Source organism: Epinephelus lanceolatus, chromosome 6 (assembly GCF_041903045.1).
Source record: "Epinephelus lanceolatus isolate andai-2023 chromosome 6, ASM4190304v1, whole genome shotgun sequence".
NCBI lineage: Eukaryota > Metazoa > Chordata > Actinopteri > Perciformes > Serranidae > Epinephelus > Epinephelus lanceolatus.
The window spans coordinates 37159361-37173447 of record NC_135739.1 but is presented as its reverse complement, the minus strand read 5'-3'; the positions used below and the strand labels follow the sequence as shown (position 1 = coordinate 37173447).

The 14087-nt window shown below is 40.6% G+C and overlaps 1 protein-coding gene across 5 annotated transcripts in view; it reads right to left on the bottom strand.

Annotated features, from left to right (window-relative positions):
- LOC117246626 (carboxyl-terminal PDZ ligand of neuronal nitric oxide synthase protein-like) overlaps nt 1-14087 on the bottom strand; it is a 258146-nt gene continuing 244059 nt past the window's right edge. For all 5 annotated transcript variants that reach the window (XM_033610487.2, XM_033610488.2, XM_078169029.1 and 2 more), the window contains 3 exons: nt 7331-7527; nt 7073-7197; nt 1-1919 (listed from right to left, as the gene is read on the bottom strand). In XM_033610487.2, coding sequence (XP_033466378.1) covers nt 1256-1919; nt 7073-7197; nt 7331-7527 — 986 coding nt within the window. In that variant the 3' untranslated portion in view covers nt 1-1255. The remainder of the gene's footprint in view (nt 1920-7072; nt 7198-7330; nt 7528-14087) is intronic.

Sequence of the window (14087 nt, the reverse complement as noted above, 5' to 3'; positions counted from 1 at the left end):
TTTTTCTTTCTTTCTTTCTTTTTTAATCTAAACCAAAAGAAATGCTACCTATTGATGGGGATGCTGATCAGTGTCCTTACATGCTGATAACTTTACAAATGTCACATTCAGGGTCAGAGTCTGTGCCAAAGGGCAGTGTAGGAGAGGACTCTTTCTAAAACTCCCACTGCACCTAAAAGGGGGCAGAAATGAATTAATATGAATGAAGCTACAGGTCAAAAGCCTTCCAGTCCTGACAAACTCTGGCAGAAACTGCTGCGAGGCATTTTATGCTGACTGAACTGAATGTAAACTCTCCCCCAAACCTTTCCATCTCTAACACATCCGCATTCGTTCAGCTTCTTCCTCCTGTTTCCCTCCTCTCCTCCTGAGTCTGCCTTCAGTTTTCAAGAATATTCTGTGCTGGAAATACTATTAGGCTGATGAAAATTCTCCAAAAACGTTATTATTCTAATTATACTGAGTGTAAATGATATTGCTATATAACTCATATATATGCAGTTTGTAATTGGTTTCATTGTAGCAGCTTTTGTACAATATGAGACTTACAGTGTGACCATTGTGAAATAGAAGTCCCTTTAAATGGTTTTAAAAATGTCGACAAAAGGGTTCTTGAAATGAATGGCTTGATAATATAACTTAATGCTGATAAGTATCACCCATACATTTCTAAAAGATGTACATTAATAATGTTTTACTTTCAGGAATAAATGACATCAGTATAAAGTTGTCTTTACGCTCGCCATTGTCAGGATTTTACATTTTCAGCCCTTTTAAAGGGATATTTCATTTTATCAGTTACATTCATTGTTACATTATCAGGTATTATTGCATTCCTAAATAATAAAATTGGAATTCTGTCTGCACCGTAATGAACCCTCAGCTCCTACACATTTTCTCTCTTGCTCCTTATTCATCATCTGGTGCTGGTCAGCTTTGTGTTCAAATCATTAGGAAGAAGGTGGTGGTGTCCGTCAGCCATGTTGGAGGGCCAGATTGTATCACCATGACATTTAAACTCAAGAAAAGTTGCTAAAAAGTCTAAAAGCATCAGCTCTGGCCCCTGCCCTGATTCCTGGAAGCCCTTGTTCCCTTTTCCTAAAGCAAACCCTGGAGCAGGGAGAGTTATATATTTCAAAGTGGCAGTGAATATTTGATCTGCAGTACTTGTCATTAGTCTGTTTGAATTACCTCTAAGAGCAAAAGTTCCAAACTCCTGGAGACAAACTGAAGTGGTATCTGACCCCTCTGGTCTTTATTCAAATGACAGCAGGTCCGGGTGGGACTCTGAGTCTTCAGCGCTCACTCCGGTGCCTTTACTGCAGGGAGTGCCGTTCCCCAGCAGAGCCTCCTCACCCAGGCTGATGCGGCAGGTAGTTTTTCCTGAGCATGGGGTGGAGGCCAGCCGGGAGTCCGGTCCTGATGCCTTCTGCCAGACGTCGCAGGGCTTAGCCCTGGGCTCCAGCAAGGGGGGATCTTTGTTGATGAGGTCTGGCACGGAGAGCTGCAGCTGGGGCTGACATTCCTCTTCGCCTCCTTTGGTGCTCCCGTTTTCCACATCATCATCTTCTCCACCTGTGACTCCATCGACTTTGCCATTGCTTCCTGTCATCTCCCAATCAGAAACAACTTTCTTCTCTGCTGGGCTTGGCGGCAATGTGATTTCCTCTGACCGCTCTTCCTCCTTCTCGCCCTGCTGCTGCTGCTCCTCACTGTTCCTCAGCTCCTCCTTAGCGATCAGGGGCATCTTGTCAGGAGAAGAGAGGAAGGAGGATGAGTCAGCTGGGTCAGGAGAGGAGACAACGGGGTCGGACGAGATCATCATGTCCTGGGTGGTCTTCAGAGCCCGAGGGAGGCGTTTCTTCCCTGTTGGGGGTGGTGGGTCCAGCCGAGGGAAGGAGTCAAAAGAGGAGATGTGACTAGAAGAGAAGAAGAGGATTTGGAGAGTGATACAGAGATAGTGACAATTAGACAAACAGAGAAAGCCATCAGAGGCTAAAAGTAAGTATACCAAAATGGTTTGGTACATGTACATGTGCTGCCCAAAAATGTTGTGAGGTTGATTTTCAGCATTAGAAGTCGAGTTTTAAGCCTTTCAAACACTGCTGCCAGGTCACATTATCATATCTGAGAAAAGGGATGACAATAGGAGTAATTAAGACAAAAACAATCCCGTCGATTTTTAAAAAACATCAGCAAAAATACAAACTTGTGAGCGCCGAGCTTTCCGAAAATACTAGGGAAGGGATTGTGAAGGTCTGGGGTGATAACAATACCAGTATTCAAAACCAGAACCTGTCAAGTTGCACTTATAGTTTACATCCATGCCTGTGAAAACATGGATGCTTCACACACACATCTCCCCCTGACAGCACAGTAAAATCTATAAAATCAGCAGTTTCAAAGTGAGCAGCCTAGGTTAGTGTCACCAATTCAGTATCGGACCAAATGCTTCTGTTCCTGTGTTATAATGTTAAGTAATGACCAGAAGTGTTTTTGCAGAACGTCATGATGTCACAGTAAAACTGACCTTTGACCTTTTGGATATAAAATGTCATCACTTGATCATTTTATCCTATTAGACATCAGTGTGGAATCTTGTCATTATCAGTGTATGAATGAGTTATGACCAAAAACATGTTTTGTGAGGTCACAGTGACCTTGACCTTTGACCACAAAATTGTAATCAGTAAATTTATGATTCCAAGTGGATATTTGTGTCAAATTTGAGGAAACTCCCTCCAGGCCTTCTTGAGATACTGAATTCATGAGAATGAGACAGATGTGACATCATAGTGACCTTTGACCGCCAAAATCCATACAGTTCATTGTTGAGTGTAAGTGGACATTTGTGCCAAATTTGAAAAAAATCCCTCAAGGCCTTCAAGAGATATTGTATTTACAACTGAAAAAGTTGATAGCAGATACCGATGTTTGTTGCTTGCTGTTTATGATGTGATTTATTCCCCCTTTTATGCCAGGAAAACCAAAGAAATTTTTATAATAAGAAAAAAACATCCCAAACAGTTTTACAGTCATTCAGCCCTTCATTACGCAACCTTTGAATGAGCAATTCAATCACTGAAATTTATGAAACAACCTTTAATATAACCTTTCACATGAAAAACATCTTAAAGTAACTGCTTCAAAAGCCTTTTTACTCCCTTTTTAGTATCTATTTTATTTTGCTGTGAAAATACCAACAAAGTCTCTTTCAAACAGCTGCATTTATCAAGTTTCTCTTCAAAAACTTTACAAAATCACATTTGAACACATCATGATAACTTTGCCTTATAGTCACTTTGACTGAATAGAGCTTAACAGCATAGTAATGTAACCCTACGCAACCTCTGTTAGCTGCTAGTTTTGGCCACTGGCTGCTAACAGCTAACATTAACTAGCTCTCCTCTTGCCGATGTCAACACAGATTTGTTGTTCACAATGCGGCATTATCAGGATAACAACACTCTGTGTCCCCTGACATGTTGATGGTGAGTTTACGGAGACCTTTCATCCCAAAAGTGGTGTAATTTTGCTGGCTGTATCAGAGTGTGTGTTAAACTTGAGTGATTTCTTTTTTGCTTTTGCTTAGTTTGTATGAGCTGACTGTGCTCTCCATTGTTGCCCTCATAGTAGGCATTGACAACATGTCAGAAACAGCTGTTTAAACATCTAAAGCATCTTTAATAATTTTCCTGCAGAGAGTTTTATGAGTCAATCAATACCACTCTCACATCTGTCTGTTAAATATGAAGCTGGAGCCAGAGGATAGTTAAGTTAGCATAAAGACTGGAAACAGGGAAACAGCTAGCCTGGCTCTAACAGACATGAGAGAAGTACTGAGCTTGTCCTCCAACTGTTGGAGAGATTACTGCATAGTATTTTATTGTAACTGCAGTGACCTTAATGGCCAGTTCTGCAAAACTGAATCCTTCAATGTCTGTGCAGCTGGAATTATGCTTCTCCAAAGACGCACTTGAACATCATATTGATGCTGAAAGCTTCAAAGGATTTTCAAGAGAAACTTGGAGTGCACTGTGTAAGCTTTGATTGAATTAGACTGTGTTGTAGGTGAAAAGACATCAAATTTGGAAGGTGGACTCAGACTTCATGCCTACACTTGTCTACCAATTAGAGCGTGTTACAGTAAGTGATGGAGTGTGTGTGTGTGTGTGTGTGTGTGTGTGTGTGTGTGTGCAGGAGGGTGGAGAGTACCAGCAAGAACTTAAAAATCTACTTTGACTCCTGGTGATCGCTTGAATGGTTCCTCATTGTGTACTGAAAGTGTTTACAAAAGCATACTCATTTCACGAGCCGTTCCCTTCAATGACAGAAAATTACCATGGCAACCACATCCCACAGTGATGAGAAAGAACTTATCACTGCTGCATGATTGTTCACTGGAGCTGATGGGGACGCATGTATGAGTGTGAAGAGCACAGACACAATTTTGTTGTTGAGGGATGGACAACTAGAAAGTTACCTTCTCAAATTGATTGTGTAAATTTTCATTTCAAATACAAAATTCAATATACCCAGGATGATGTCCTGGGCAGTGATACACCAGATAACTTTTTATGCTGTAACTGAGGAGTTCTCTAAATATTTCTGGTCGGGTATGTTTACATCAGTTCCTGTGTCAATGTCACCACTCTCAATTTGGTATTTTGCAACACACACACACACGCACGCACGCACGCACGCACGCACGCACACACACACACACACACACACACACACACACACACGAGCACTAGGTACTTTTCTGAGTGACTTGGGTGGATGTGTGGCATTAATGTAGCCCAATCTCTAAATCTAACATATTGGTCAGTCCTTACACCCCTGGCCTATAGACAACAGGCTAGATAATAGGTGTTTTTAGACTGGAGGAACTTTTTCATTGTTCTGAGAAGAACCTCGCTTTTTATTGTGTTCACAGTGCAAAAGCACAACTGTAGTTCTTAGAATGCCTTTGGAGGTACTGTTAGCTCCTACTTCACAGTAGGTACTCTCCCACCACAAGAGGAACCTTGAGAAATCATGAAACCCATTGGCCTTTGGTCTGACGAGGATAAAGCCCGAGAGTGAAGGCTAATATTTTACGCTGATGCGGTGCAGCTAGTGGTTGTCCAAGCCAAGACTTCCTCTTCCATGAGTCGGTCATTTCAGCTAGTCTATATAAACGGATATCTGCATATGAATGCAGGTACATTTTAAAAAAAGCTAATATAAAGCTAACTCATCATCATACCACAGCTGACAGTTTACCTGCCACTCAAACGTAATTGGTCGATACTACTCCGACTATAAATGAACTACAAACCGATACCAAAATCTCATCCTGTTGCCTACAGATTCTGCATACATATGCAAAAAGATTTGACCTTGAAAGATACAATGCACGCTGAAAGATACAATGCATGCAGTGTATGTTAATTGGACAAACATGAGGCAATGTTGCACTGGCAACCAGCATTTTTAAAAAACAATTATCTGTGTAAACAACAACAACAACAACAACAAAAAGAAAACAATAAAAATGGACTAATGGACCGACAGTGAAGTGCAGGCTTTACCGAACATACAGTATTTGCTATGACGAAAATACAACAGAATTTTGACTTGTTAAAGTGGAATAGGCGTAGGCTGGTTTACGTTACTTAAGCGTTCCTATTGGTGATGGGAGTGCAAAAAGAAAAAAAGCCTTGAAGGTATGTAGTTCTAAGGGGAGCTCCCCAGTGGGCAGGTCCTGTAAGGGAGTCTCCAAAACTCTTTGGTCCTAAAATGCCTATTAACCATTAACAATCCAAATACTGGAATAAATAAAAAGATTAATGATTTTATTTCCATCCTTTCATTTTGTGTGTTTTTTTTTCTTTCAATGTTTTACTGAGAGGAAGCCTCTCTTTTACAGAGGAACACCCTCATCACATTTGCGCAATTACACACATACACACCAGGAGCTGCCTAGTACAACCGCAGTCTGATCTCCTGGCCGCTGAGCAGCTCCACTGGAGCAGTTGGGGTTAAGAGCTTTGCTTGAATGCACAACAGTGGTGGTACATTTTCACTTTTCCCACCCAAATCTCTCCTGCCAGTCTATCTGATCTGGGGATTAAATCGACGACCTCCTGAACACAAGCTCATCTCTCTAACTTTTAGGCCACCGCTGACCCCGGCACTGGTGGTGGCAGATTTGTGTAATAATGGAGAATCAGTCAGTTATCAGGTCAAAAAAACCTCTCAACTCCATCTGTCCGGACCAGTTGGTGGTCAGAGAAAATCTTTACAGATCATCACTGGTAAATTAAACTTTATCTCTTCACAATCCAGTACATGGAGGCAAATGGGAGCAGAGCTACTGAAAAAATGACTTCTGCTTGACTGATCCTCACTTGGAGACACAACAGATCAATGCTTCTGGAACTAATCCCCACATACAGACACAGAAACAACCTTGAATGTATGAGTCTGTGTATAAAAGAGGGAATTGAATACACAATTAAAAGGCATTTCCATTTTGACTGTAACAGAAGCTGAAAAGTTCAGACTTATTCAAAATGTCAGACCTCTCACAGGCACCTTTGATGTGTCATTATTAATTTAAGACCACATTTCACAGTAAAAAAAAATCTTAAATCATTCACCTCGTCTGCCTAATTCACAATGAAAGACACTTCCTCAGCATAGGTAATTTAACATTTCTGCCTACGATAAGATTATGCCTTTCAGGGGTTTATCATTAAATTGAATGTAGCCTTGAAAAGTTAAGTGATTTTTTTTTACATTTTCATCCTAAAAATTAATACATAGTGTACAGAAGCACTAAAAATTATTAATTTAATCAGAAAAGTCAAAAGAAAACTCAACTGCCTTTATCAATGTGTGGAATCAAACTGGCAGCCTTTGAGACACGAGTCTGCAAATAAATTTGTGAGAGTAAATCTTTGACCTATGTGAGCTGAAATTAAAATTGAGATCAAATTTAGGAGGTTCTAAGTTTAAATGGATCGATATATATGTACTTTTCCCACAACACAAACAGAGAGGAAATACATGTGTGTATGTGCACCTGTTTGCAGTGGTCTGGTTGAGTTGGTCCATACAGCTCCAAACAGCATCAACGTTTTTGTTGACCTCAGTGACCCCGATGTCCCCGAGGTGGCTGGGCTCCTTCCTTCTTAACAAGTCATTGACCTGAAAGAAAGACAGAAAGAAAGAAAGAGAGAATAAAGCAAAGCAAGGCAATGAATTTTACTTTATAACCCAGTCATGTAGAGTTAAAGGAATACATGACGTGGGGGGAGCTTAAAGCTTGTGCTGTGCTTACCCTTGCACCGACAGCTTTGCCGAGATTAAAGGCATTTTTAAGCCTCTGTTGGCCTCCGGAGGATGGAGAGTCGATGGAGCTGGACCCCAGGTTATGATTAGGTGATGCCGGGGTGCGTCGGGACGAGGACTGGCCCGGCCTGGAGGTCTGAGGACTCTGCTGCTGGGCAACTGAGTTCTCAAACATACTTTGATCAACTGGAAAGAAAAGGAGAGAAGACAGGAAAAAGATAGGGAGGTGAATACACTGCAGGATTTAACAGAAGATGTGTATCTGCTTTTAACAGTATAGCATTAGAAACTACACATGGGATGTTTGCTTAGAGAATGTGATGCACGTTCGTGAAGGGAAGTGAAAGGAATACTTCACTGAAAATGTAGGAATGCTGTCTATTTGTAGTTCAAAGTTTCACACTTTTTTGAATGGGTTTGAGTTGAGTTTTTTTTTTTTGTCATCACTTTGGATCTCAATTGGAATTCACTGTAACTGTTGTGAATCCAAACGGACTACAGCTGCTGTCCTCCACAAAACAGCAATTTAAAAACTTTCAAAGGCTGCCACTCCAGCATAAGGGAGAGCAAGTATCTAATACTGAAAGGTAAAACTTTGATCAAGTATTCCTTTGAGTGGCCACATCATGTGGTGTCAGTCTGCAGCTTTGCACCAAACAAACTGATGTTGCATCATCACTGATTCAGGGACATTTCATACAGATGCATACAAGACCTGAGGGCCAGATGGTAATGCAGTAACACTGTGTGTAATGATCACAGAATAATATAAAACACAAATGCAATAATTGCAATGATACATGCACACAGACAGCAATAACACACAAGAAAATGAAGCAGAAATGAATCAAAATGCAGGGTCAGGGACACAACAAGGGAGCTCAGGTGGTTGTCAGTCCACTTACGACAAAAGATCTTACCTCTTGGAGAGAAATGTTTCTCGGAAGGCATTTAATGAAACATAGAGGTATCAGATTTCAGATCACTTTCCCTCTTAAGCTGCAGATTATTGAGCTTCAAATGCAACTGATTTATGTCTTCTCTCATCCCTGACTTTGGAAGACAAGTCAGGGGGGGAGGTAATGGGTAAGAGTGCAGCCTTGACCTGCATACACATATCTGAAAGGTACATTGTATCAGGCCAGATAAATGGAGAGAAAATATCACCATTTGGAATCAGATGCAGCGTCAAACTCTGGCAGAACAGCTAACCTTGACTTCACTTTGCACACTCAAGCATTTTACTGACTGTACCAATCAAGAGCTCTACAAAAGCACATTATTCAGAGGTCAGAGGAAATATGATCCAGTATTATGAATCAACTTGATACAGAGGACATTTGGAGCTTCAAGGAGATAGGGAGGAATAACAGAGAAAAAAAAAATACATTCACTCCTAAGCATGCGGGCACTTATTTAAACTACAAATCAATTACTGACGGAGTTGGAGGTGCAAAATGAAACTACAGTGGATCTTGCAATTAATGTCCTTACATAGTAGTTTGTGCATCTGTGTGCACAGGTAGCCAAATTCAGAATTGTTCTGATCAGTTTGATTGCATTTAAAATTGTTTTATAATGCACAGAATTTTGCACTGGCAGCCCCACTTTGTCACTGCACCTGTGTCTTTTCACACAGTGCTGATGCATATATGCAATAGTTAAAGCAACGCTTATTGTATATGAATATTACCTTTGTGCTATTAGGATATTGGAAAATAGCACTGCATTTAAAAATGTAAAGGTCTGCATTAGTGTGGAGTTCAGATGAAATACAACCCAGCTAGTCCAGCTGGAAAAATACATCCATGAGTTTTGAGCCAAAATGCTGCATAAAGGTAAAAAAATACAATGAGGCAGCACACTGACGGATGGTTAACCTTGTTAGCCTGCCCCCCTTTCATAACTCCTTAATGAAATTACCCAGTGTAGAGAAAATAGAGAGAACCTTGTAGAATTATTGTGACTGACTTGTGATAGCATGTACCAGCTGGCTAACATGTTAGCGGTTAGCTATTGTAGTTTAATAACTAGCCCTGCATATAGTCCTTACATCAAAACTTCCAATATATTATGTAAAATCGCATTATCTTCTGCTGCTTCTCTTGCTGGGATTTGACTTCTTACAGTTTTGCTCATTTCATTAAACCAAATATTGACTGCTGTAAAAAGAAAGTAGCTACTGTATTTCTTATGTTGCTGAGTCAGTCTGTTACTTGCTAGCTACTTATTAGCATTACTTGCCACATGACTCAGCAGTTTCTGTTGGTTAAAAGTTGCATTCTTATGGTACCCGTCATTCAGTGCTTATCCCAGTTATGTTCATTTTTGGGATATGAGAGATCAGGTTATTCATATTCCCTGTATACATGATAAATACTAATATCCCAGTTACTGATTACTGCTTTCTATTTGCGCAGGCACAGTAATGTTTACAGAACAATTTTGTAAACCATTAATATGACATTCTCATATCCCCTAACTGTTACACTAAAAATAATTTGACTGTGGCTTAAAATTAATCCATTGTCACTTTAATCAGGCTCAGCACTATTAAATGCCAACAGAGCATTGCAGACCTGGCTCCTCCACCTGATTGGCAGCGATGGGAGACGAGAGCAACAGGAAATTTTACACGGGTCCTCGACTTTGACCGGTGTCCACCTGTCACTTTCACTGCCAACGCGCAGAACAAGAGAGGTGTGGATGAAGATCTGTCACTGTGACTGTTGGGATAGAGGTGACATAATGGACTTCACAGAGAAAATTTTAACTACAGACTTGAATAGGTCAGCATTTCTATTCCTTTTCCCATCCCCACTATATCAAACTCTTTAATTACATAAACTCTGTTTCCTCTTCACCCCAGAAGTGAGATGCTTTCACCACAGCCTTTGCTGTTACCATGTACCCAAGCTAACAGCTATGCCTCCGCAGATAGTCGGCGGCCCTCAATAACCATGATAAGATGAATGCATACCACAGTATCCCGATTTCTTTTGGCGACCTCCAACTAGCATATTTGGGTTTCTCACAAACAGGATAAGGTCTTATCTCAGGTACGAATTACAAACTAAACACTTTTATCCTATTACATTTGGACAATATATATATATACAGCTTAAATTCTGCAAAATCTAATGTTCTCAGTGCCAATGTGCTCAACATGGCAGCCCACATGATGAATCAGGCAACATGCTGTCTGCCCTTCCCCTACCCAAACCAAAACGTTCTACTCCAGTGACACACACTGGGAGGCAGCCACAATAACCCACAGGTCTGGCTCCTGGAGCCACTTTGGTTTCACTGTGAATTATGAGGGTGATGGGGAGAGTGTGTTGGATAAAAAAGGAACAGTATGTGACATCTGCTACACAACAGTAAGTTATATCAGTGGGAATACTTCAAACATGTCAACTCATCTATGCTGACTTCACCCCAGTGTGTCAGTACGTGGAACTAGATGGAAACAAGGAGCAACACAAGCTACAAGCGAACGTTACCCCAGCAGCATTTAGGTAGCCATTCCCAACTGATTCAGACAGTGCAGAGAAATCACCATGGGTATACATATGGCTTCAGATATGAGACCATACTCTGTAGTGAAAATGCAGACTTTACAAACATGCAGCAAAAACAACACAGAAACCTCTCTGGCATTTCAAAACAGAATTGTCTCTACAACTACAATGCTAGTCAAAATAGATCATACTTTATGATGTTGGTTTTAATTAATACAAATAATATCCAAAAATCAAGGAAATTTCTCTGGCCTTTTCACTATTTTGCTGATTAAAAAATGTCCCAAATTCTGAGACGTGTTGTTGTGTAAAATCAAACGGTGAATTTTGTGAACCGTTTCACCTCTACTGTTAGCCAGTGGTTTAGCTTAGAGGATCCACTGAGAGGACAGTATATGTAAATACCTTCTTGCCTGTTTGTTAATGTGATACAAAAGGCACTTCATTTACATGCTTAAAGTCTCTGCTCAATGTTTTGCCTGTCTGCCAAGGTCATTCAGTGTGTACTGACTGTACATCAAGGTCATTGAGTCATCTCAAGATCAATAGTTTCACATTGCACAGGCTATAAAACATCCTTATTGATCCCTCCAGACAATGAGGCCACATATTCCTCCCACTTTAACTCCTAATGGAAAGGTAATGGATAGACTTTGTAATGTAGTACGCCCCTTGGAGGACTTAATGAAGGACACGAGAAGGGGAAGATGTTCGTGTAACATGCCCTAGGACATTTATGTATAATTCTAAAAATTTACTTTTTTGCTGCTTTTCCCTTAACAAGTCTTGTAGCAACCCATGCTGCTGGAAAGGTGAAATCTGCTGTTTGGAAATGAGCCCAGGTGTCTCAGTCTGGCTCATTTACACACAGATGAGATTTATCATCACTATTTATGACCATTTCTCTGCTGGACTGTCCCTGAGCCAGCTCTCAAACTCTTTGCTCAGACTCCTGTATACTCCAAACGAATGCAAATTTGGCGTTCTCACAGTCTGTTGAGTAAAGTGCTGCGTGCAAATGCCAGCACACTCAGTGAGTAGAGGTCAGCTTGTCCCCACCCAAAGTGAGTTGCAGTGAAGGAGGTGATGCCAGAAATATACATTAGTGTATTCCAAAACAAAAGACAACACAAGTGATATTGAAGTTACAGCTAATGGCTGTGGTACCAATTTTCGGTGCAACAAATGTCCCCTGCCAGAGTCAAACTGGACATGTTGAGGTTATATGGAATGTGTGTTTATTCACGCAGCTTCTGGACGGCACAATATTTATACAAACAAAACAAAATAGAGAGGCCCCAAAATCAAACAAGTATGTGCCAAGATCTTTGAATATTTTCCAGAACAAGTCATGTTCAAAGAGAAATCCATCACTGTGAAAAAACACAACAACAGTCATTTAATTATTACCTTGATGTTATTTCTTTTATTAAAAGTGAAATTTATTCCAAATGCTACTTTTTTTTTTTTTTTTTTTTTTAAAACATTCAATTCTGTGCTTTCCATCTAGATTTTCAGCTTGCTATGTGCAGGAGTTGGCAGATCTATGTGAGTCCAGGGAACTGATCATTTCGAAGAGCTATGTAAGTGATAGTGTAGCAGGTAGGTAGGTAGGTCTGCATCGCCAACTCCTTGAAAAACTTGAAAAACAAAACAACAAGGCTATAAAAAAACCCTTTGAGAATTATGTACTTCAGTTTAACACAGAAGGCACGAGCCGTTATCCTCTTCCAATCTCACAATCCAGCCAAATTGCTTCAGAGAAGACATACATTTAAATTATATTCATACTGTCAGCTTTACTCCTTTGACTTGTGTCCTTGTTAAATTAACTTTCTCCACCTCCACATTTCTCTCCCTCTAACTTGTGACACACCAGTTGCAACTGAAGCTCCTCAGTCTATCACAGTGGCTGTTGAGCACTTTTCTTTCTCTCTCTGTGTGGGTTGAATCATAAATAAAGTCAGTGCCACTCCTCTCAAGAGATAATGCTACTTCAATACCCACAAATTGAAAGATCTAATGCCAGTGAGTCCTGTTTCCTCCCGACAGGACGCTCATTCACTGCCGTTTAACAGACGCTCTCTTCGATTTGTCACTTCCTGCGCTGAGATTTCCCAGCAGTGCCTACACCTCACAAGTGAGAACTTCTTTGGGCAAACAGTTAATCTATGTCCTCCCAATTTGTGGAGATGGGACAGCCCTCTGTGCTGCAGCCCCACTGTGAGTTAGGCTGATGAAACAGGTGGATTGTCTTACCAAATGAAGCATTAAAATTAGAGAAGTAGTTGTTAAATCACCCCTCACTGCAGCCTTAGCAGGGGTAATATTTGATGGAAGACTGTTCTAAATCAACATATTTTAGCTTTTCTATGATTTCTAATGAGTGTGTTTATGGACGTTTATTCAACATTGGAAACAATGATCTCCCTGGGTGATGTACGTCACACTGAATCTAAAAAAACGTGCATCATGGCTGTGTGTTCAGCGTTGTGACTCAGAGAAGAGGTAGATTAAGTACCATAATTAGGGAAAAATCACTTGTTTTCAGAACACCAGCATGCACCTCTCTTTGGTGCCATGCAGTATGTTTGCCTCACGTCTTCCGGCGCACCTCCAAAGTTGAAAACCTCTGCACTATTGAGACAGAGGCTAGGTGATTGTGTGTAGATTATTTTCTGAATAAAAGAGGCTGTAATCAGAGTGAAAATAAGAGACTTTCACTCCAAAGAACTTCTGCAGCCTGTTTGTTTTTCTTCTTAAGGACTGTGCAACACTGGCAGATTACTGTATACGTTTTAGGGGGTGTGTGTGTGTGTGTGTGTGTGTAATGTCGCCCTTTAATTACAAACATGCCAGAAGGATTCCATCTGCAATAATTATCGTTCATTAACGCTAAAATGAGGATTTCTTTCTTTCTGTGGGAGCTTCTGTGGATTAACAACATTATTCCAACAACAGTAAGATTAGAAACAAACACAGACACAGAACATTCATGCTGCTATAAAAGAAGAGTTGGGGAGGCTATTGTCAGTGTAGAATCCATTGTGTAATCCCTCCACACTCTCAGATTTGTTGCTAAATTCCAGTAATTTCATCACATGTAATCAGTCCACACCCTGCAGTATAAGCAGGAGAGAGAGCAAGAAGAGAAACATATAGCAGTTAACAGAGTCATTTAATGGGCGCAAAACAAAGTGGTTAACAAACTGAAGCAGAGAGCTC